The 25739-nt window shown below is 36.7% G+C and overlaps 1 protein-coding gene across 1 annotated transcript in view; it reads left to right on the top strand.

Annotated features, from left to right (window-relative positions):
• Window positions 1-14508: 14508 nt before the first annotated feature.
• RAB3C (RAB3C, member RAS oncogene family) overlaps window positions 14509-25739 on the top strand; it is a gene marked incomplete at both ends in the record, with an annotated part of 227304 nt that continues 216073 nt past the window's right edge. Inside the window, one exon of the mRNA XM_084233995.1 lies at window positions 14509-14532. Within this exon, the coding sequence (XP_084090121.1) occupies window positions 14509-14532 (24 nt within the window). The remainder of the gene's footprint in view (window positions 14533-25739) is intronic.

Genomic DNA, 25739 nt, shown 5'->3' with positions numbered 1-25739 from the left:
ACTGTCCCTCAATAGAAACCCTCAGCCCAAATCCACCTTCCCAATACTACAGGTCTACTGTCCTCATGGAACAGATCAAACTTTTCATTAAGTTTTGTTGATTCTACATCTTTATACAAAGTAAAGATCCTTTCATGTGTAAAAATGATGCCAAATAATAATAGCCAACATTTACTAAGAATTTACAGTCTGTCTGGCACTGTTCTACTTATTTAATGCTCATAGCCTAACATGGTAAGTATATGGTTATCATTTCCATTTTCTGTAGAAGGAAACACAAAGAGAGATTAGGTAATTTGATCAATATAACACAGCTAATAAGTGGCAGAAGTAGAATACAAACAAAGCCTTCTCTTTTAATGATCACAATGTGATTTGAGAAAAAAAAAAACTGACAGTATAAGCTTATTGCTACTTATAAGGCTCCAAACACAAAATAGAAGCAAGTAAGTATGCTCAAATCTGACCAAATAGAGTGGTACTTCACCTACTTGAGAGGGGCAGTAGAAATGAGCAGAAAGAGAAAACACTAAAGGATTGAAGAAGAATAAAAAGAGGAATCTTGAGTAATTGAAAGTAGGGTCTACAATGGATAAATAAACATGATATATCCATATTATGGAATACTACTCATCAAGAAAAAGGAACAAAAAGACATAGCAAATTGATTGACTTTCAAGGGCATTATGCCAGGTGATAGAACCAGATGGAAAAGATTTGAAATCTTTTAAATTTATATAACATTCTATATGATTTAATATATACAACATTCTGGAAAAGGTAAAAAGCCTCAATGATAGAAAACTGATGATATTGCTCACCAGGATTTAATGGGGAGAAAGTTGAATATAAGTGTGTATGGTGGAGATTTGGGATTATTAATGAACTACTATAAGTATGTGTTAGAACTCTCAGAAGTGCACACTAAAATGGGTGAATTTTATCTAAATTACATTACTTTAATTTAAAGAAATTATAAAGCCCACAACACTCAATACAACTTCAAAATCTACCTTTGAAAAAACCCTACTTGGTTAATTTCACTCTTTTGGAGAAGTCTGCATTGAGCAGTTAGTGAGCATGGACTGAGCAGGCACACCGATAACAATGTGTAGCCCCAACCTTGGAGAGTTCCAGACCTGTTCCATTTATTGTTGTTAGGAAATTCTCTGAAGAAACCTGAGCAACCAAAAATAGCACAAAGCATGCAATATTTTTTCCTTTCAGATGTACCCCCCAAAGCCTAGATTTTAACATGTATAAAATATAGATATAGTGCTTGTGTATGTAGCACAAAGTTGACTACATCAGATCCACCCATGGGAGCCCTTAACTGAACAAAATAGTTCATGCATCCATTAATTTCACAATATTTATTATGTGCCTGTCCTATACTTGGTACTAAGCTGTGGCAGTTAGTTTTATTTCTCAATCAAACATGAATTTAGGTGTTACTGTAAAGGCATTTTGTAGATACAATTAATTACATAATTGGTTGACTTTAGTTAAGAGAAATTATCTTAAATAATTTGAGTGTGGACCAGGTTCAATCAGTTGAAAGACCTTAGGAGCAGAGCTGAGGCTTGCCTGATGAAGAAATTCTGCTTGTCAACACTTTCAATTCACATCTAAGTGTCCAATTGCCCTTTCTAAAGGCCAGTCCTACAGATATCAGACTTGCCTGATCAGACCCCCATAGTCATATAGATCCATTTCTTGCAAAAGAAAAAAAAATCTTGAGATATATATGTATGTATTTATGTGTATATGTCCTGCTGGTTCTGTGATTCTGGCTGAACCCTGACTAATCCACAGGAAAGTGGGATATGAAAGAAACATTTTGTATGTCCCAATTTTAAGGTTTAGTGGAGATGTTGTGAGGGTAATCATGTGATTACAATATAATTTTATGATGGTAGAAGTACAGGGAATGGGATTAATAAGGAAATCTTCCTAGGGGATAGAAAGTTTGTTTGGAGAATTCAAAAACAAACTATGAATTAAGGCAGTAAAGTGCATATGGTTAATGTGTGTTTTGCAGGGAGGATGGTGATAAATTATTGTGAGCAGAGGATATGGTTTGTGTAAAAATCTGGGAGGCAAGAGGAACATGACACAATGGAAAAATAAAAGAGAGTCGATGGAAAAATGAAAGTAAATCCATGCATAGTGAGGAAGTGAGATTGGAAAACTGGGAAGAGAAGAAAAGCTACATCATGAAAGCCTTGTCAGTCATGTTAAGTTGCTGGGCATTGGGAAACCTGTAGAGGGTTTTAAGTATAGAGAACAATTGATCCTTTGGATTTCAGGAAGGGTTCAGGACACAGTATGCAGGATGGATTGGGAGAAATGGAGGCTTAGGAGTAGAAGAAATAATTCAAGTGACTGATGATGGTCAGCTACTCTGGATGGAAGCATTGGGAAATGGAGAGAAGGATTTGATTGGAGAGCTCTCTAAATAGCAGAAAGGACACTGTGATTGATTGTAGTCGAGGAATTATAGAGATTTAAAAGTCAACGACAAGATGAAGTTTCTCATCTCAGCAACTAGGTGAATAGTGTAATTGTTTGCAAAGATTGGAACACAGAGCAATGAGCAAGTGTAGGGCAGGGAAGGACACTTTAGATCTACTAAAGGGACAGACAGATGGAGATATTTGTTGGTCAGTCTCAAGGTCTAAAGGTCAGGAAAGTCCTGGGCTCAAAGCATGGATCTTAGGAAGCAACATTTGGAAATTGAAGCTGTGAGTATGAATAAGATGCCTGGGAAGAAAATAAAGTGACAGAAGAAAAGAAACGAAGATATAATCTGGAGCAACCCTGCTGTATCTAATGGGAGAAGAGGAAAGCCTTCAAAAGAGCAGGCATTAGTTTTTAAAACAAATTAAAAGCATGACTTACAACATGATCTTCTGTAGGATAGTTTTTCTCCACAAGTCACGTGTAGATGTGAAAAACAGTTGGGAGCCAAAGATATCAATATGTTTTTCACTTGTAGATATGCTCCCTTTGTGTAGTCGTAAGGTCTGGCTAGCATGTGCTTTATAGGTTGAAACAAGTTTTCACTCATATACATCCTTTCTTTCAACCCTAAAAAAGTCCTATGAGTTGGCTATTAACAGAATTTATATCTTATAGACAAGGACACAGTCTTAATTCAATAATTTGTCCAAATTTATTCCAGTCCATCCCACTGTGCTGACCTTCAGTCCCAGCAGTATAACCCTTTACCAGGACATAACACTCAAAAACAGTTCTGCACTAGGTTGAACTATATTGCAGACAGGAAAATAAAGACTCACAAAAAAGCAAAGTCTAGTCAATATTTTTCAATTTGAAAATGGAGTAGCTAAACTTGCATTCAGATATTTTGATGCTATAGAATCAGCTTGATAACCTCCTGATTTGTAGTAAATAGCTACTTAGTAAATCTTTATGATTCATGACTTCAGTGATATTTCTGTTGCTTTTTTAAATATTGGTTTGTCTGAGTATGAGATTGGTTCTCAGACTATCTATACTGGGCATTGTGATTTTTCTAGGAATCCACTATCTTTTTGCCATAAAGCAGATTTTTCTTTTTGAAAACAAAATAATAAGTATTGATCCCAATGATTACTTTCTGCTTTATTTTCAGACTCTCCTGGTGCCATAAAGTAAAATCTGAAGATATTGTTTTAAAACCTATCAGTTTATATAAATACCAGTTTTCTCACCAGGATTATAGCCACCAGTTATAAGAGAATTAATAAGAAACAACAATGTTATAATAAATGGTTAATGCAACAATACCAAAAGACCCTTGCGATGTATTCTGTATAAGTTTATGAATCATTATAGGAAGAACCCAGCTATAAATGTTTCCTAAACTGACCCTCACCCTAGAAGTACATAACATAATTAAAAATAGCACATAAAGAGTTGCCTTAATACCTTGACCTGATCAACATGAAAGTGATTGATAAATGGTAGATACCCCCATAGTACAGGGAACATTCTTCTTATTAACTTATTAATGATGGCAATCAGATTTCTGTTTCAGTTGGGCAGGACCACCCTGCTGCAAGGTGAATCATCCTGGTTAAAAATCTATGATGAGCATTATTACTCTTTTCATGCAAATAAATTCAATTATTTTGGAAGAATTCCAGCATCATTGAAAATTTTATGTAGATGTAGGATTAGATATAGGAGACTAATGTTACTAAAGAAAGAGCCTCAAGACCTTGGTGGATGTTTATGCTCATGTTATTGAGTGACTTATTTTCAGTGGTAACATTTATTTCTACAGGAGTGGAACTGCTCAGTTTCCATAGCAACTCAAGTGCTGGAGTGATGACCCAGGAAATGCCCCTGTATTTCTGCAGATGGTTGTTACCCTGCATAAATCATTGCTGTTTTTACAAAACTGACTTCCATTTGTTTGAGATGCATCTAGGCAGTTTATGTTACCTTTGTTTTTGTACCTCATCTATAAAGTAAGAATTGTTACAGTTGTGCTTATCATAGTTGCTACAAAGATACCATGGATCATCACTTTGTAACTTTTTTCTTCAAAAGTTTTATGATACCATCTTTCACTTTGAAAGGATTTAAATCAAAGTTACAAAATTATAAAAGGGAAATTTTTTTTGTATAGAATAAGCATGCATAATATTAAAATGGGACACATGGGCTCTCTGTATACTATAAGCCTAAAGAATCTCAGGAAATATTAACTGTATAAATACATATACATATATTCTAAAAATCATATTCCACATGTTTCTATTTTCATTTTCTTTTTCATTGACAATTTTCAGTCCTCAAAATTTACATTGCAAAAGTAAGGCTAAAAATTTCTAGGGAGACTGTGAGATCTGATATCTGAATGTAGCCCTAGTGAGAAAACTTGGTAATTTGTGTACTAGCTTGGGAGTAATTTTTTTTAATTAAGAAGCTCAGAATTTTTTTTTTAGTTATAAAACTAAAGTTACCTCTTTAATGTTGTATAAAATTACCCAAGAACTTCAAGAACTATCATGCACACCTGTTCTCATCATAAAAGGGTGCAAGTAATTATTCATGTGACAGGCTGTGGCATGGTGTATCAGCATATAGTTCTAGGGTCTCACCACCTGATTTTGCTTATAGAAAAGCAAACTTTCAACTTCCCATGCTTCAGTTGATTTCCTCATCTATAAACAAGAATCATCATAATATCTACCTTTTGGAGTTTGAGTGAGGAAAAAATGATAAAATGAAATGTGCAGAAAGCTTATATACTCTTCGGAAAAGCCAGCTATTAAATGCTCGAGTAGACTTCTGCCTGTAAAGAATGACGTAGGCTTGCCTTTGTCTCTTGTGTGCCGCAATGAGACAACAGATAGGCTGCAATCTAAACTGCAATCATTCACAAGCAAAACTCATGGGGGGTAAAATTTTTTCTTGTGTATCAGTATCCCTGCTGTTCCAGAAAATCATTTGAGCTGCATGCGTTAATCTTAAAATCATTTTGTAGATTCCAAGCTAATGAAAGAGTGGCTGGCACTCTCCTGGCTTTGAGTATTAGACTGGAGAGTACTTATGACATTACATATTTCATCTACCTCATTTCCTGAAGATGAAAATCAATTCCTCAAAATATTGCATAATTTTTATTTTTGTTCTGTCACCCACCAACCCCTTTTCTGCAGTCAAAAACAAGGAACCCAGAAAAGAAATAATAGAGTAAATTGAACTGAAATTCAGTGCACTTGGGTTTCATTCACATAGTACTGAGGTACTTGTGTGTGAATGCCACATTTCAACCGAATATCTCCTCCAAGGGATGAAAGTAATTCTTTCCAAGTTATTTCTGAGATTTAAGAACAACAAACCAACAGTCACAAAAACACTTCCTATGAATACATCCATAATGAAACATCTGAAGGGAAAACTCTCTGCCTGGGAGTTCTTATGGTTCTGTTACAAGGCATAACAGGTGAATTTGAGAGAACAAATTTGTGGTATGCTAAAAGCAACATAAATGGATGGAGCCTATGAATTCTCAGGCTGGGCTGGCTACTATTTACAGGCTGAGTGCTCTTCTACTGAGACATAATGTTCCATTAGTCAAAGGTTGAAAAAGTGAGATCAGAAATTACATTCTGCAGCACTAACAACCTTAGCCAAGGTTTACAGGCATAGCACCGTGCAGAGAAGAAGCTTATAAATGTTTGTTTTTCATTTCCCAGTAGGGTAGGACCAATTCTTCCCAGTTTGCCTGGGCTTTCCTGGTTTTAGCACTCGAAATCCTCTATCCTGAGATGACCTAAGTCCTGAGCAAACTGAAATGGTTGGTCACCCTTCGTCCCACACCAAGGTAGTCCTACCTCTAGTTATACCTGCAATGCAATTTTCAGGCTTCCAAAACTTTGTTTACCAGGAAAGCACCTTCATCAGCTTGAAATACAGCATTTGAGAAAATAAAAATTAGACTTGTATGCATAAAATAGCTTAAAATCATTGGGAGAACAAAAGTTGAATTGATTGGCTGGAGATTGGGTCAGGAGCACAGGAGTGAAGACCTGGCAGGTGATCACAGGGCAAACTGCACATGAGAATGGAATGCAGAGTTGGTTGAGGTGAAGGCTCTTCTCCGTATGGGGGCAGGTAGTCAGATCTTTCTGATGTGGGACTGCCTCATGGACAAAGGCTGCATCCGGGGTGCTATTTTCCTTACCTGGGAGATATAATTACTTGGGAAAAATAGGTTAGTCTTATTATTATAGCAAAGGGATCACACATTATCTAATTTAACTACCCAGTCTGGAAAACTGATTTGGTTAACAGACTCATCAGAAAAAGTACAAGCCTATTTTGGGCATGGGTTTCAATTTGGGGGGCTGTTTTCAATACTTCAACTCTTATACACTGTTTCTCAACCAGAAAAGAAGAGGTAACTAAAACCATTGGATCAAATATCTTTCTGGAGATTTTTACTTCTGATCTAATTTGCGGTATTCCATGTTTTTTGAGCAAATGTCCAGTCAAATTATGAGATAGCATATAACCTTTCAAGTCTAAAATAGTAGTTTTTGAAATGTGATGTATTTACAAAGATTTCTGGTCTTAAAGTCATGTAAATTGTAAGTTGGTACTGGCTCTGTTACTAATTAGTGTGGTTAGTTGAATCATTACCCATCCTTGACTCTTGATTTCTTTGTCTGCAGACAAAGGTCTCCTATTTTATATCCCTTATTCTACCTTTGCAATTTACTTCTCTTCAGAATATCCTTGAACTGATTACTCTCTCCTATAAATCTTTAGAGCAGTCACTAATGATAAGAGTGAGAAGACAGCTAATCTCAAGCTGCCTTGTGTTATCTCTGCCATTAAAGCCTGTTTTCTGCTGTACCCTGCCTATATATCTAGTCTCTTGAACTAGTTTGGAGCCTCCTTGAAGATGAGGATGGTGTCTTTGGCTCTCCATTTTAAATTATAGGATGTAAGCCTAAAAATAATTCAATAAAAATTGATACACGTAAAAATTGAGTATATTAATAAAATGCAACATTCTTTGACAATAGTCTCTTTTCTAGTACTTGTCAGAGCTTGTACTTCTAGTACTTGCATTGCATTGGATGCTCTGTGGAGCTTTAAGCAGTTCATTTTACTTTTCTGGGATCTATTTCTTGGAGAATTGAGCTTGATTAACTGCAAGATCTCGTCTTAGTGTACAAGTCAGTATATAAATGCTATGGAAGTTCAGGACACAGATATTTGTTATAAGCCTCATCCTCCTTAGCAGCTGAAGTTGGCTCTAAGATGCATGCTTAGTATAGGGCCATAGACTGGTAACTTCAGACCCTAAGCTACTGAAGGCATGCAGGATGATTCTCACTGGTACTCTGGGTGGGTACCAACATGTACTTCTCCGCCTCCCAGCCTCTATGTGCAGTAGACACTGTTGCAATTCTTATAAGATGCTGTTTATGGCTACTCTATGTTCCCAGAGTTAATATGTTGAATTGGCTCTCTTTCAACAGGTCAGAAGCCTAGGGGTAGAAAGTTGAATACCAGAGCTCTACATAGTTAGGTCAGTTATTATTAAAATGTTTCAAACTTCGTAATTGTATTACAATAGTAATTATTTTTTTAATATTTTATTTTATATAATTCTTACATCATTTTTCATCTTTGTACAATGTATGAATTTTCATTTTGTTTATATTCCCCATGCAATTGCACCCCCTCCCCTTATTTTGACTCTAGTTTTTCCTCTCCCCATCCCTAATTCCCCCCTGTAGTGTGTCTCTGGTTTATAGTTGCTTGTTGATTTTTTTTTTAAAGTTTTTTTTTTAATAGGGGCATGTTTTTATTTATTTGTTTGTTTGTTTGTTTGTTTGTTTTGTTTTGTTTATACATGCAGTGGGTACAGTCAGAAGTGCGGGAGGGTGAGAGAATTCACCAGAGTCAGAGTAGGGAGCAGAGCAGGCAGAAGGACCGAAGTACACTGCTGAGGGGAGCAGCGGGCGGCAGGAGAGGTCTGCGCGCCATGTGGGACCCTCCTCCAGTGGACGGGGAGCAGCTGGGGATTGAACTGGCGCCGCAGAGGCCGCGGGCAGCTTCGCAACCCAGCACTCAACTGCTGCGCCACCGGGGAGGCCCTGCTTGTTGATTTTGATTATTACTTTGCATTGATTAGTCTTTTTCCTGGTCTCTTATTTAGGTTTTCTAAATTCCTGCTATGAGTGAGACCATCCAGTATTTTTCTTCTTCTTTCTGACTTATTTCGCTGAGCATGATCCCTTCTAGCTCCATCCATGTTGCTGCAAACTGCATGTGTTTATCTTTTTTGATTGCTAAGTAATATTCCATTGTGTATATATACCACATCTTCTTGATCCAGTCATCTATTTTTGGGCATTTGGGTTGTTTTCATAGTTTAGCTATTGTAAATGGTGCTGTTATAAACATAGGCATGCAGGTGCCCTTTGGAATTACTGTTTCTGTGTCATTTGGGTAAATACCCAGGAGTGGAATTATTTTTTTTTTTAAAAGATGTATTTATTTATTTATACAAGCACTGGGTACAGACAGAAGCGCGGGTGGGGGGGGGGCTGTGGGTGAGAGAATTCACCAGAGCCAGAGCGGGGAGCAGAGCAGGCAGAAGGACCGAAGTACACTGCTGAGGGGAGCAGCGGTCAGCAGGAGAGGTCTGCGCACCATGTGGGACCCTCCTCTGGTGGCCTGGGAGCAGCCAGGTATTGAACCAGCGCTGCAGAGGCTGCGGGCAGCTTCGCAACCCAGCGCTCAACCGCTGCGCCACCGGGGAGGCACCCAGGAGTGGAATTATTTTTAAAGATGATAATGACGTCTCTTTGGCGTTACCCTGTAACTTAATAAAGATGTGTGTCACTTAATCTTTATACCGGTCTAAAACCTGTAGCTTAATAAGTACTTTGTATGAAATGTTTAGTACTTCTCACCTCTTCTCATAATTGAATAATTAAAATTGTGGTTTTTTTTCTGTTGAAAATTAAAATTCAACAGAAGAAAATTACTGCTCTCACTGGCTTTATTGCAAGGAGTCATGAATCAGGTAGCATCCCATCTAGCAAGTAGAAAGGTACTACGTGGGATGGCACAACATTGAAAGTATTTATAATCAGATGGAGGATGGGACAGGTTACTAGCAAAGGAAAGAATGATTAGAAAGAATTGTTTTCCAGGCAAAACCATCTTCCTTTAGGAAAGGGCAGGGAGATTTTATGCACATCACCTTACCAGTGCCATTCAGGAAGTTCCAGAATGATTGGTATAAAAATTACATTTTTGTGAGAGATGAAACTGCAATTAGGCTAGGTATTAAGTCAGCCCAGGTATTAGTCCCTTTGGAGGCCCAGCATGATGCCATTTGGAGCCTGTTACCTTTTTCTTTTTAAACAGTTCTAAAACTGACTTCTATGAGTTGAAAATGTAATATATACCATTCATCAAGAGATCTGAATTTTGGACAAATTCCTTAACAAAACTTCTAGTGAATCAAATGAATCTGTATTTATCTGAGAATGTTGACAGTTTTTAAATTAAAAAGTGTTATATGAAAAGATATAACCTAGTAATTCCATGATAGGATACCTAATATCTTTATTCTCAAGCAAGATTAACAACAAATTAACAAAGTTCAACAATTAACAAAGTTCAGTGAAACTTCTTTGTAAGATATTATAGAACATATTATTTTTGAAAGTAACATTAATTTTTAATATTACCTTTTATGTATGAGAAAAATTATAGAGAGGAGTCTAGGATTTGGAATCAGATAATCTTGAGCTTTAAATCCTTGAATTCTTTAAGCCTTTGAGCTTTAAGTCCAATATCTTATCAGCTAGGTATTTGTAAGCAAAATACCTAACCTCTCTATTAATCTCCTTTATAAAATAAGGTTAAACTACTGTGAAGTATGTTGACAATTAGATGGAATAAAGTGGACAAAGTAGGTGTTGAAGAAAGTGTAGCTGTCATTAATAGTATATTTATATTATGGGAGAAAACTTCCACTTTCTCTTCATTCAATTGGAATACACTTATTTTTTACAAAGTACCTTACATATATTGTGTATGAGACTGAAAACATTATAAGCAGGAGTGAGTTAAAATGTTGTTTCCTTTTAATTAAGAAGAAATCAGTAACATCATGGAGATGTTTAATATTTTCCCAAGAGAACTTAAAACAATCAACAACATTTGTAGATATGGATGCTGCACAAAAGCTGAAATCAAAAACAGTCCTGACTGCAAAGTCATACCATGATAACTGGGCACAGGATAGAAAATTCTCCTGGTTGATTGGAAATGGTACTAGAAACAGTCTGGGATTAGACATCCAGCCACATTCTTGTGCTGTGGGTTTGAGGCAGGTTTGCATTAGGAAGTAAGTGAATCCTCAGGGGCATCCTTATCTCCCATACCAAATCACACTCATTTTTCAGTGTAAGTCCTAACAAATAATGACAGTGGTCAAAACAAAATACCTGTTGCTATTTTTGAGTTAACAACATCATCATTATTAAATAATAATTATCGTTCTTCTTCTTGGGTCTATTTTAGCCAAGAAAATTATCCCCATTTGCCCCTACTTGACAGAACTTAATACTGTTTAATAGACTTAAGAGAGACATGGACTGTCAGTAACAAAGAATGAACTAGATTAATAAGACCAACAAAGTGAATACTTGTAAATGTCAGATTCACCTATAGTAGTAAAAAGCCAATCAGTAATGAACAGTGATGTGGGACAGTGAAAAGAACACTAACTCAAAGACAAAGATTTAAGAATTCTCTCATCCCAGCTGTCCTTCTAGTGAACTGTATGATCCTAGGCAAGTGTCCTTCTGAATAGGCCCTTTGAAGCTGCTTTTAGTCTAATTAGCGAAGTGCATCATGTTCCATTCACATGTGGCTCCTTTGCCTTCTGTTAACCAAATTCTGCCTTTAAAAGTCTTTTAAATACTGATTCTTAACCCTAGATTCATATGATATATAAAAAATTTTCCCTCTTTCCTGTTTATTCAACAGGAGCCAGAATATACTAGCTTTTAGATGATCCCTTGATTGTAAGTTTTTGACTATTGTTAAATCATAGAGATCCTTCAAAACAGATAAATTTCTACATAGTTAGACATTTACATTTTAGTAAAATTGCAAAAGGAAAAGAGCATCAAGGTTGATCTTATAGTCCCCCTGATGTCCTGTGGTAGAGACGACTGTTATCTTTCCATCTTGCTTTGGAACAGAATTCCGTTTTCAGCAGGGCACATGTTTAGTCAGATTAAAGGCTACATTTCCCAGCTTCCCTTAGAATGAGATAATGATAAGATCAGGCACTAGACAAGGTAATATAGGAACAGTGGTTATTCAAAATGTTGGGGCAATACCCTTCTTCATCCTTTCTTTGAGGTGTCACAATGTGGGTGTAAGAGCAGTCATCTGGTGCCTTGGGAATGACATTCATAGATGGTGGCCTGATTTCAAACAAAGCTATATATTTCTGTTCTGACTTTAGGGAGGTAATCAGTTCCAGACTACTTTTGTTTATGTAGCTGATCCCTGGCTAGTTACCTGCCATCCCCCCCCCCCGACCCCATAAGTCACTTAAATTCCCAATAAAAACACGAGAAAGAGATGGTTTTTGAGTTCCTAAAAACCATCTGTAACTTTGTTTTTTAAATTCAATTTTAATGGGTTGTTTCACAAATAAAAGACATACTGGAAAACTGAGGAGAGATATCATTTTAATAAAATGTTAAGAAGGCATGAACTTCTCAAAGAATAGTAAATTTGTAATACTTCAACATTTGTAATATTTAAGTATGTTCTGTCATATCAGACTGAATTCTGAGAATTTTAGATGATGATAGTCCAAAAATTGGATTCCCTTTTACTTTTTAATTTTATTTATTAGCTAATTTAAATGAAATTGCTGTAACTATCACATATAACCCCAACTATTGAGTAATATTTTTAAATGTACTTTCTGAGTAATTATAAAAGCAGTTTATGTAGATGATACTGCATCACTTTCACATCAACTGCAAGTTTGGAAGACAAATTTTAGATTTCTTTACAAACAACAAAAAGATTAAAATTAACAGGACATACCAATTACATTGTTGTTGTGTTAGTATTGAATCAATATTATGAAAATTTTCAAGTCTGAGTCTTTGAAAAAATCTTACATGTAAACTCTTCTATGGCAGAGTTTCTCAAATTATGACACAAGGCCACTTGTATCAGAACTGCTGGAGTGTTGGTTTAAAATGCTAACTATAAGGCTTCTCATTACATCTGGTGAATCAGAATCTTAATGTTCATGCCTTGAGAATACGAATTTTTAAAACTCCCCCAAGAGATTCTTAAGCACATTTAAATATCAGAACCTTTGTTTTGCCTAATGCAATGAAGTCCCAAGCTGTTTAAGTTCTTAACTACAAACATTTCTGCCAATATCAAGTTCCTTCCTTTTCTACTCAGCCTCCAATAGCATCATTTTCACTGCATGTAGAAGACAGGGATCGTAGCTGGACTGATTAACCTTTACTCTTAGCTAGGTACAGTGAACATGGATAGACACAAATATTTGACAATCAAGTGGAAAAGATAAGTAGAATAAAAGTACAGTTTGGGGGTATCAAGTCGATTTTAAACTAGACTGGGAGGAGTACTTAATGTAAGGAATGACAGTTCTTAAAAAGGATAGGACAGCTTAATGGACATCTTCTATCTCATTGTGCGACGGTGCTTTTGAGTTCGAATGATGAACGTGTTCGTTTTATGTGACTTGCTTTGGGTAAATAACCCAGTGCCCTATCAGCTCTCGAGTTCGTGGCCAGCAGCTACAGTGTGCGCTAATGACGGTACAAGGTGCCTGTGGGAGGGTCTGGGGAGGGGCCGCCCAGCGCTAGCGGGCCCCTGACACTTCCTAAGAGACTCTCAGTCCTTTCTCTGCAGCTGCCCCTTGAAGACTCCACGCTTTCTCTCTGGGGGAAGAAGCCATCTATCTCTATCAGCTGTCCTCTTCCCGTCCCTCATTTCTCCCTCCGCCAGCCGCCACCCCCAGCCCTTCCATTGTGTTGTGCTTTATTTTAACCCCGCTTTCTACGCAAGACCCTATCCTCATTTGTAGCAGGAGGAATTACTTGAGGATTTCAGAACCTCGAGTTGCCATGGAGCTGTACGGAAAGGTAAGCAGGAGAAGAGAGTAGTTCCTCTGGTTGCTGTGAGCAAAATCTTGCTTTGACTTTGTGTGTGTGTGCGTGTGCGTGTGTGCACGCACGCGCGCTCGTGTGTGCGCGCTATCTCAATGCAATTGTGAATAGACCACTTTCTTTATTTGTGTGCCATTTACCGTCTTTCTCTTCCGCGTTTGTTGAATGAGATTGTAATGCCACCCCACTCTGCCTAGGGAAATGTATCAAACTTTCCCAATTCGGGATAGAGAGGTGTATGATGGAGTCCCAGAACGCAGCACAGGCTTCATTTGTATTGGCAATTAGCACAAGGTAATGCTTTTTCCAACCATGAAATCACAAGTTAGCTTCGAAAGGCGTATCGATAGCAAAGAAAAAAAATCCAGCTGAGATGAGCTGTGGTCACTTTTTTGCCTGCTCCTCTTGGGGAAATAAGCCGAGATCGGTAACCACTAACAGCGATTCCAGAGCAGGCGAAGGGAGGCTTGGCGGCGGGGTCTGCGACGGGAGTAGGCAGCCTCTGTTTGCTGGCTTGTCGGGAGATGTAGTTCACTCTTCCACAGTTTGCGGGGAAGCGCGGCTGGCGGAGACTACAATTCCCAGGAGAGTACGGGGCTCGCGGCCAGTACGCGTGTGCGGCTCCAGGAAGGGACAGCTCCGGTGCTGATGTTGGAGCCGGTTAGCGTACCCAAGAGTGCAGCGTGTGGAGCGCGGAGCGCGCGGGCTGTGCACGCTTGACCAGGCACCCGGGCCACCACTGTCCAAGCCAGTGAGAAAGGACATTTTGCGAACAATGAGACACGAAGCTCCCATGCAGGTGGGTCTGTACAGAAAGTGTGGCCTCAGGAAGAATGGAGAGAAATGTTTTTTCCCTCGCTCCAAACTGTGCCTAAGGGAGGATGTAGGCGGCTACCTGGGAAGATGAGATTCTGACTTGGTCCTGGGGACAGAATTGGGTTCCTGTACACTCCGTGTGGTTGTGTTTGGGACTGTCTTGTTGAGGGATAGGGGTATTATCTTTTAGGCTTCCCCAGGAAGCTAAGTGTGTCTGCTGAAAATATAAACCCGAGCAAACAAAAGTCAGAGGATCGTGTGATCTCCTGTTGGCATTGATTTTACCTCTTGGGTTTTCTGATTTGTGATCACGGTACAAGCGCACCGACTCAAGACCAGTTTTGTGATTGCTGAGCTATATTGGAATCGCGATAGAGCGGATCCCGCTTGGGTAAGAATTTTAAGTAAGAAGAATCCAATGCTAGGCGACCCAAAGTCCCCTTTCTTCATTTAGGGTCCTAGTATTATCAACGAAAGTAGAAAATACATTGCGGCTTGGCTTATTCCAGAGGTATGACAGCCCTTTATCACTGTCCACAGAACTGGTTTAATCCTTCCTTTCCAGGACCTCCCTCTGAGCTTTCCGAAGTGATGTGTACATTTATTGTATGTTCTAAGTCACATTATTAGATTTGCTTTTTTTTTCCTTTTAGAAATGCAAATGACTTCACTGCAAATCTACTTCTGCCTAAGCATCTTGCTTAAGTTTTGTTTTTAAGATGAATGATGCTTTCTCTTTTGTATGTACAACCAGTGAATGCTAAACATCAGCCTGTGTTCATTAACCAAGCAGAGTGATCCCATTGCATAACAGAAAGGCACTTTATGAATGGGGTTGAGAGGAGACTGGAACACACCATTTGAAACGGGTTATCTATCTTGAGAACCCACCCCTGCTGCCAAACCAACAACACTTTAATTTTTGCTTAAATGTTTTTCAGGTGTTTTCTCCATGAATCTAAGACTTTAAACATATGCTTTGATTTACTTTTAATTTATTTTATGGATTAAGTTTATGAAGATATACACTGACTGAACTGTTAAATGAAAATAATCTGTGGAATTTGTTTGCTGAAGGATTATGTAATGAAAGCCCTCAAATTACCTTATGAGTTATTGAGAATTTGGTTTGTTCCAGAGAACAGTGGTCCCATTGTGTCCCTTCTACTATCTCTGTTTGTGACTTAGCTTTTCATTATAGACCTGATGTGAGAAGAATCTGGGCAATAAAGGTAAAGGATGTTGCAATCAAGATATATTGGCTTATGATAATTTTTCATTACTGAAGATAGTGCCAGGAGCCAACTGACTAAATTAATCATATTTGATTATTAGTGAACATTGACAGTGGACTTTAAAAGTAGATTGTTAGTATTTAAAGTCAACCTATGTATGTACCAAATCTGTCAAAGTGAATTACTGAAAAATTAATCACACTGCATTTTAAATTATGTTTGCATAGAATGTTCACAAGGGACATCACAATGTTACCAAACTGTATAAAATTAATGCCTTCTATTTTAAAGTATTTCATATCTATTGTGGAGTAGGCACTGTATTCCCATTTAGTAGTAAGAACTTTAATGCAGAGTTAATGCAAATTCAGTAATATAAAATGAGTTTGCTTGTGAATGGAGTTATTTTGTATTAATGCTTTATTTTATTCATTGCACTAAATTCTTAAAATTTAAATGCCCAAATGATATCATGAGTAACATGCACATTTTAAGAAATCAAAGAACATTTTCTCAAGCATATCAAGTGACACATTCATTGATTCAATTTAATAAGTCAATTGTTATGGTCCCCCTCTCTTTACTACTATCAGGTTTTCACACATATTTAATGTTAGGAGGAATAAAAACTTTAAACCTGCTTTATATGTTGTTGCCAAGTAATGTCTCTAAACCCATACTTCTGAATCATAATCACATTACATGTGACTTTGATATATGAAAATACAACAAAATAAATAGCCAACATGTCTTCTTTTTTACATTTAAAGACTGAATCATATCATCGCTTTAAATATATGCCCCCAAATATTGTACTTAGGTTTCTGGAAAATGAGTCACAAGCAAAACCTCATTCTGTACTTTTATTATGCCAAAGAGATTCTTTTCTCCGTTGGAAAATATTTGGTTTATTTGTTGATGTGAAACAAAACAAGCTTTTAAATTAAATTGTTCATTTCCTAATTTACTTACCATATTTTCTTAATCAAAGAAGCCTTTTAAAAATTACGTAATGTCATTTAAAATACTTGATGTGCCTATATAAATAAGTGGTATACTGTTCAGGGTAGTTGTCTTTGATATATGTATATTTTCTGAAGAATTTTCCTTTCTGAACTAGTACAAAATGAGGGATAATAATTTTTTTGTAGATTATAATAATGTACAATGATAGTCTTTTATGCTTATATTTCTTTTGTAACTAACTAGCCAGAGTAGCATTTGGTAAGTGTTCCAAATGATGGGTTAGAAATTTAATGTGGAAGATGGTCATTTTGTGTTTCTAATTCAGTGCATTCATAAATTGTGAAGGCCAAATGAATTGGGGAATAGCAGTGCTCATGACTTGAGGGCAAGACTCTGATGAATAAATTGTTATTTCATTTGGGAGCCAGATTGAACAAATTCTAGTTTTATTAGTGCTTTGTTTGTGCCAAGCACTGTGCCTTGCATTTGGGTCTCGCATGCATGTGTGTGTGTGTGTGTGCATGTGTGTGTATGTGCGTGTGTGTGTATGTGTGTAAAATATAAAACAATTCTAGAAGTCACTATTATCCATGGATGTATGTGTGTATAAACTATAAAACAATTCTAGAGGTCTCTATATCCTAAGAACAAGCAAGAAGGAAGGTAACAGGAGCATTTTAAGATTCAGTAACTTGCTCAGCATGGCAGAGTCAAGACTTCCAGATCTCTGTCTAGAAAGCCTATATTCTGTCCTCTGTTATTTTGGGTTCTGCAAGAAGACAAGGTTGGTGTAAAGAATGAGGGACTTATTTTTATAATTTGAGTCATCCATTTGGTTCAGAAGAAAGAAAAATAATCTCTGTCTTCTGTTATTGAAATAAACTTGTGTATACTACACCAAATATTTGAGAAGTACTGATTTAAAAATGATATGCTTTTTGTCTTCTGAATTTGTTATTTCTTTTTTAAAAGATTTATTTATTTATGCATACAAGAACTGGGGTACAGGCCAGACGTGTGAGGTGTGAGAAGATTCACCAGGGACAGAGTGGGGAACAGAACAGGCAGATTGACTGAAATACACTGCTGAGGGGAGCAGTGGGTGAGTCAGGAGAGGTCTGCTGTGCCATATGGGTAGCTCCCTGGCTGGGGATTGAACTCGTGCTGTAGTGGCTGCAGATAGCTTCATACATTGTGTCTTAACCCCTTGCACCACCAGAGAGGCTCTGAATATGTTATTTCTTGCAGGACCAAAGTGCAATTCATTATTTCTGATTAAATGCTTAATCTTTAATTTGGTGCCCATAGTTTTCTGGGTCAGCTCCTAAGTGTAGAATATTCTATTTAGGAAACTTAAAAGAAAAACATTTGCCAAAGCATCAAGCAGAGTGCCAATTAAAATGAGAATTGAAGAAAGGGTATAGATGTAGGCTGAAGATGAATTAAGGTAAAAAACCCATAGATACAGCCAGGATTAGTACAAAAACAACTTACAAAGGATTAAAGTCCAAATGTCACTGTTTCATTTGACTATGAAAAAATACATGGAATTCTTTCCTTTAATTATTGGTGAATTCATAATCATTTCCAGCCTTGGTGAAGATCCCTTTGTCTTTATAAGAAATGCACATTTGCTCCTCATCACTTACAGAAAGAAAAACTAATTGACTTTGGAGACATAAGAGCTTTCCTATTCTACTGGAACAATTTCCCAAAGTAGTCATTGTTCTTCTGTAGAGGAAAACAGAGGATAGAGAAGAGAATTAGTCTATAGTAAAAATAAACTCTGGTGTAAGAAAGGTTTTCCATTTCTACTTCTTTGATAGAAGAAGTTGTGAATTTATTAAATGGTGTATTTCAATTTCCCCCTGCCATTCTAAATTTACAATGGAACTGGAAATTCCTTTCCTGAGCCTAATATTCTAAGGAGAAAATATATTTTTATCTTAGGGATTTTTCCCCTCTCTGGGACTGTCCTTGTCATCAAAGTCATTCAATTTACTATGTATAAACAGTTGTGCACCTGAAAAAATGTTGTGTAAGTCAACTATAGTTATCTAATTTTTTCCTCTTTATTCTTTCATTAATTGGTTCAAAAATTCTATAGGAGCCATCTTAGTAGGCCACAGCTTATTACCAAAAGTACTATGATCTGTGTAGATTAAATCACCTCAATTTATTTACAATTATGAATGATCTCAGTAGTTTTCATTTCTTTATTTATAGTTTTTGAGATATTTATATACATTGAAATACAAAAATACTAAGTAAACAATTTGATGAATTTTGATAAATGGATAGATCTGTGTAACACATATGCCTCTATAAAGAAATAGAATGTTTCTAATATTTTTACCATTTAATGCACTGACAAAGTAACATTTTTCCCACCATCAGTTTTATTTGTTCTAGACCTTCATGCAGTTCTGTAAAATATACAATATGAACTTATGTGAAACATACAGGATGTACAGTCTGGCTTATTTTTCCTCAGTATAATGTATATGGGCCTAATACATGTTGTTGTATATATCAATAAATATTTATTCCATTTTACTGATGAATATTATACTTTGTATCAATCTACCACACTTTTTAAGTTAATTCTCTGTTTAGTGGACTTTCCAGGTAAGTTTTCAGTTTCAGGCTAATGTGATTAGGCTATAAATTTATCATTTTGATCTTTTTATAAGCTATGTTTTCATCCCTCCTGGGTAAATACCTAAAAGTGGAATTGCTAAAATAAAGAGTAAATGTATGTTTAATTTTGTAAGAAAAAAACAAATATTTAGCCAATGTAGTAATAATACCTCAGCAGTGTTTGAACATTCCAGTGGCTCTACATCCTCAATTATACAGAGCACCAGTGGTCTTTTAAATTTTGGCCACTTTAATGTATGTTTTGTGCTAACTCATTGCAATATGAATTTTTATTTTCCTGATGTTGCGTGATGTTTACCATATTTTCACTGCTTACTATTTATATATCTTCCTTTGTGATAGTGCCTATTTAGTGCCTTCTGTTCATGTCAGTGGTTATCTTTTTATTTTTTACATACCAGAGATTTTTATACAATTTTGTGACTAGTTATTTGTCACACTGAAATATATATATATATATATACACACATACATACATTCATATTCATATTCCTGCCAGTCTATGGCTTAAATATGCTTATTAGTATCTTTTGATGAAATTTTTTATTTTGGTAAAATCTAGATTGTTATAGGTGAATATCTGGGTTCTGGATTTCCTTTGATCTATTTGCCTTCACTGTCATTGCTACATTTATTATATTTAGTAGACTTTATATTAGATTCTTTAGGATTTTCTACATAATCACATTATTTGCAAATAGAGACAGATTATTCCATTTTGATAACCTCCCTTTTTACTTCAATGTCTTGTTCCACATTATAGGATATCCAGTATAATGCTGAATAGAATTGATAAGCAGACATCCTTATCTTGTTCCCAGTCTTAAGGGCAAAGCCTCCTATCTTTCACCATTAAGCATGAGGTTAGATGTAGTTGTTTTATTGTTGTTGATGGTGATAGTTTAGGATGCCCTTATATTGAAGAAATCTTTTTTCAATTTCAAATATTTCTAGTGAGATATTTGTTTTTGACATCAAATTTTGTCAAATACTTTCCTGCATGTGTTAGGATGATCACATGGTTTATTCATTTATTCTGTTGGATTTTTGAATTAATCCATTTTCCCTTAGATAAACCCATGTTAGCCATGATGTGTTATCCTTCTCTGTACTGTTGGAGTCACTTTGATTATATTTCCTTAAGGATTTTTACATTTTGGTTTGTGATGGATATGGATCTATGATTTTCTTTTAATGCCTTTGTAAGGTTATAATATTGGTGTTATACAGGCCTTATAAAACAGGCTAAGAAGTGTTCTTTACCCCTCTGTTTTCTACATGATTTTTTGGTAAAAGATTGGTATATTTTGGACTTTAAAGTGTTTGGTAGAATTCATCAATGAACCCATTGAATCCTATGTGTACTTTGTTGAACCTTTTTAAAACAAATTAATAGTTTTTGATATATAAATATTTCAACTACTTATTCTATATATCAACCTATCTACCTACCTACCTATTTCTCCCTTTAGTATTTTGTGGTAGACAGGATAGAATCCCTAACATGTTTGTGGCCTTCTCTATATAGCATGAGACTGAATTACAATACATAATGAAAGGGACTTTGCAAATGTAATTAATATTGTAGACTTTATTTTTTTTAAAGATTTATTGATTGATTGATAGATTAATACATACATACATACATACAAGCACTGGGTACAGTCAGAAGCGCGGGAGGGTGAGAGAATTCACCAGAGCCAGAGCAGGGAGCAGAGCAGGCAGAAGGACCGAAGTACACTGCTGAGGGGAGCAGCGGGTAGCAGGAGAGGTCTGTGCACCATGTGGGTTCCCCTCTGATCCTCAGATGGCCGGGGAGCAGCCAGGGATCGAACCAGCGCTGCAGAGGCCGCAGGCAGCTTTGCAACCCAGTGCTCAAACGCTGCGCCACCGGGGAGGCCCAGTATTGGAGACTTTAAAATAAGGAGATTAACCTAGATTTTCAAGTGGATCCAATCTTATCACCTGGTGGATACTGCAATCTAGCTTGTAAAAGCAAGGAACCTTCTCTGACTAGAGCTAGAGAGAAGTGGCAGTAGGGAAAATGAAAGATTTTGAAGCATGAGTATTATTGGCTTGAAGATGAAGGAGACTCTATGTCAAGGAAATAGAGACCTTGGTCCTACAATCAAAAGCCACTGAATTCTGCCAGTAACTTGACCAAGCTTGGAAGTGGAATCTTTTTTTTTTCTTTAAAAAATTTTCTTTATTGAATTAACATTGCTTTATAACCATCAGTTTCAAGGGTACAGGGTTATTAACATCTATATATATAATACATTTTATTCATCATCAAAAGTCTAGTTTCCATCCTTTACCATATAATTGACAGTTTTTACCCAATATCCCCTCTACTCTTCTGGTAACTACAGTCTAAATTTAAAGTTGTTCTGAAAGTCTAATGTTTGTTTTTGTTTTGTTTACATATTTGTTTTGTTTCTCTATATATAATATATGAGTGAAATCATACAGTTTCCACTTCTTCAACTGACTCATTTTACGTATTTCTAGCTCTATCCATGTTGTTGTAACCAGCAGGATTCCACTTTTTTAAAAATAGCTGAGTATCCTTCCATTCTATATATATGCCACATCTTCTTTATCCAATCATCCTGCATGGGCAGTTAGCTTATTCACAATTCTTGGCTCCTGTGAATAGGCTGTGATGAACATGGGATTCATATATCCCTTCAAATTAGTGTTTCCCTGTTCTTGGGATAAATACCCAGAAGTGGGATAGCAGGTAGAATGGAAATTTCTATTTTTTATATTTTGAGGAATCTCTATTCTGTTTCCCATAATGACTGCACCAGTTTATCTCTCCACAAACAGTAAAAGTGTTCCCTTCTCACAGCCTCTCCAAAATTTGTTGTTTCTTGTCTTTTTAGAGAATAGCTATTTTCCTAGGGGTGCTCATTGTGGTTTTCATTTGAATTTCCCTAATAATAAGAGATTATGACTATCTTTTCATGCATTGATTGGGCATCTGTGTGTTTTTGGAGAAGTGTCTATTCAGATATTTCACCCATTTTTAAATCAGCGTTTTTGTTTTGTTTTGTTTTGTTTTTTTATTGTACACATGACTTAATGATAATACTTTTGTCCTGAGCACAGTGAGTCCCAGGAAAGCTCTCTCTTCTGGTTAAACACCATGAAGTAGATGACAAAGTCTGCTCAGAGCATAACTCTTATCCTACTTCATCCTTACCAAAGTAGAGAAAAAGATCGGAAAGGATTTCATTCTAGGTTTGAAGTGGAATCTTGTACCCAACCAACATACTGATTTTGGTTTGAGCAGAGTGAGCAGAGCACCCAACTGCATCACACTGTGTCCAGATGTCTGACTCAATAAAAAATAAGTGGGTGTTGTTTTAAATATTCATTATAACAGCAAGAGAAAATTAATTGTGCATACATAATTTTTTTTTTATTTATCCTGGGTCAATTTTGGTAAAATCCATTTTCACCTAGTTTTTCAAATTCATTGACATAAAGTTGTTCAAAATACTTTATTATCCTTTAATTTCTCTAGGATTTGTAGTGATATACCAGCTCCTATTCCTATTACTGATAATTTGATTTTTCTCTCTCTGCAATCTTACTAGTTATTTACCAATATTCTTAATGCCTTTAAATAACCATTTTTGGCCTTTGTTAACTTCTCCATTGTTTATTTTGCACTTTCTGTTTTGAGCTTCTAAAATATAACTGTATTGCCTATATGTGTTTTTAGGACCCTTTTTCACTAAGAATACTCAGAGAAGAGCTTTACATCACTGAGTTTAAGAATTTCTTTTTTTTCTAATATATAGAAAAGTTTAATGATAAATCTCCCTCTAAGTACTGAGTTAGTTGATTCCTACAGACTGTTTTCTTTCCTTGTGATATTTTCTTCAATCCATGTGTTTAAAAGTGTGTTGCTTAATTTTCAAAAACTTGGGTTTTTTCCACATAGTTTATTGATATGGATGTCTGATTAAATTCTGTTGCTACCAGAAAATATATTCTTTAAGATTTAAATATTTTGAAAAAAAAAATTTAGACTTGTTTTTAGGTCAGCATGTAGTGTAACTTCATCAACATTCCATGTGTGTTGCATGTTGTGCTGCAGTTGTGAGATGTAATGGTGAGGCATAAAAAGATGAGACACTGAGTCTCTCTCATCATTAGTCTACCTGCCTTTCATTTAATGTGAGTCCATCAAAGATGAAAGAGTATTCCTTGTTCATCATCTGGTGGCTCAGATGCATGTCTGAGCCTCGTTAAGTAGAGAAACTTACAACCTACCACTGATAAATAATTTCTGTTCAAATGGCAGTAGGTGCAGGACTCTTAAAGAGCTTGAACACATTAAGTACCATTGGCCAACTATGCTCTCATGTGACATTCATCTATGATGTTAGCAACAAAGGGTGGTTTTTCTTTTGAATGTTTGATTCACTGAACACCTGTCTGAGTGATAGGACTGATGAAAAGAGATGATGGAAACATAGCCCACCTGTGGATGTGACTGTTCATTTATTAATGTGCATTGGCAGGAACATTTAATAGTATTATTATTAGCTTTTGAATGAAAAGTGGGGAAGCTTAGAACTAGAGAAGTGACTTTCAGTCATTCTACGTGGTGGATCTGGAAATGAAATCCATAGTCTGCTAATAAACAGTCTCCTCAAGAATGGTACAGATCTTCCCTTTGTCTCAAAAGCATGTGTTTGCCCCTCCCCCTGACCTACCTCCATGAATGGAATAAAGGAAGACAGGTGTCAAGATTTGGAAGGAATCTTCATAGCAAATATCTGGAGGTATTTTTTAAGTGCCAAACCAAGTGCCAAGAATCCAAACCTGACTCATCAATAAATTTAAAACTAATATTTTAGGAAATATTTAATGTTTTAAAATGTTTAAATATGAATTTTCTTTTTTTAAGACTTATTTATATAAGACCTGGGGTACAGGTCAGAGGTGCGGGAGGGTGAAAGATTCACCAGAGACAGATTGGGGAGCAGAACAGGCAGACAGACTGAAAACACTGCTGAGGGGAGCAGCGGGTGAGACAGGGGAGGTCTGCCATACCATGTGGGTATCTCCCTGGCCGGGACTCGAACTGGTGCTGCAAAGGCTGTGGACAGCTTCACAGCACTGTGCTCAACCCACCGCACCACCGGAGAGGCCCCTAAAGATGAAATTTCTTAGGAAACAAAAATGAGTAATAAAAGCTAGTTTTTCCCGCAGTGAGAGTCATTATACCACATAGTTCTGGGTTTACTTTTTTATTCTGTTTACCTGTCAATTTCTTCTCTGGAAGAGATTTTCTTGCAAGAGATACAGTTCATTTTGTGGTTTCAACTTGGGCAGCAACCTCCTGTAGGTTCCAAGGAGATTCATATGGAGTGAAAGGGGAAGTAAAGTGCAAACGTGTGTAATTTTAAAATATGCTGGTGGAGAAAGTCAAGGTCACATTCCATAGAGCTAAGACGAGCAAAGTATGTATGTTCTAAGAATGTAATTATTGGTTTTTACTAGGCTGTGTCTCCTCATAATCTTGACATGATCATTCAGTTAGTTATATATTGCTGGTCCTCGAAAGATTCTGGATCTTACCAGGCTAGGTATAATTAACACATTTCTCAGAATTCAGCTTGTCTGGGTAGAGTGAGTTTTCAAGGGTGTGTGGACCTTTGTCTGCAGTGTCATTGTTGTGATGAAATCTGTCACTATTGCCAGAAGGGGTACCTGGGGAAGATAGCAGCTGGTAGAGCGCTCTAGGAATCCTCTGTCTAAATGTCAGATTATTCAGTCTCCTCTTACATAGATGCCTGAGGCCTTGACATTGTATGCCTGACCTGGTTTCCATGTGGACATTTGTTCATTCAGGGAATCCAAACCTGACTCATCAAAAGAATTTAAAAATGGCTGACACCTGACCCACACTGAATATTCTAATTATGCAAAAAACGGTGGAGTTCCCCAGGTTTGGGAATCCCAGATCTAGTATACCTTATAAGAATTTAGTTTTGTAATCCTAAATAAAAATATATCCAATTACATGAGGCAGGTATTTGAGAACATGATGTCTGGTATTTTTTGCTATCAAGAAGTGGTGGGCCTCCCCGGTGGAGCAGTGGTAGAACACTGGGCTGGGAAGCTGCCTGCAGCCTTTGAGGCGTTGTTTCAATCCCCGGCCACCAGCAAGGGTCCCACATGGCACGCAGACCTCTCCTGCCACGCCCACTGCTCCCCTCAGCAGTGTATTTTGTTGGTCTGCCTGTTCTGTTCCCCGCTCTGGCCCTGGTGAATTCTCTCACCCTCCTGCACTTCTGACTGTACC

Source organism: Talpa europaea (assembly GCF_964194135.1).
Source record: "Talpa europaea genome assembly, chromosome: 5".
Classification (NCBI taxonomy): Eukaryota; Metazoa; Chordata; class Mammalia; order Eulipotyphla; family Talpidae; genus Talpa; species Talpa europaea.
The sequence above is the reverse complement of the archived record's forward strand: the minus strand, read 5'-3'. Positions and strand labels throughout refer to the sequence as shown.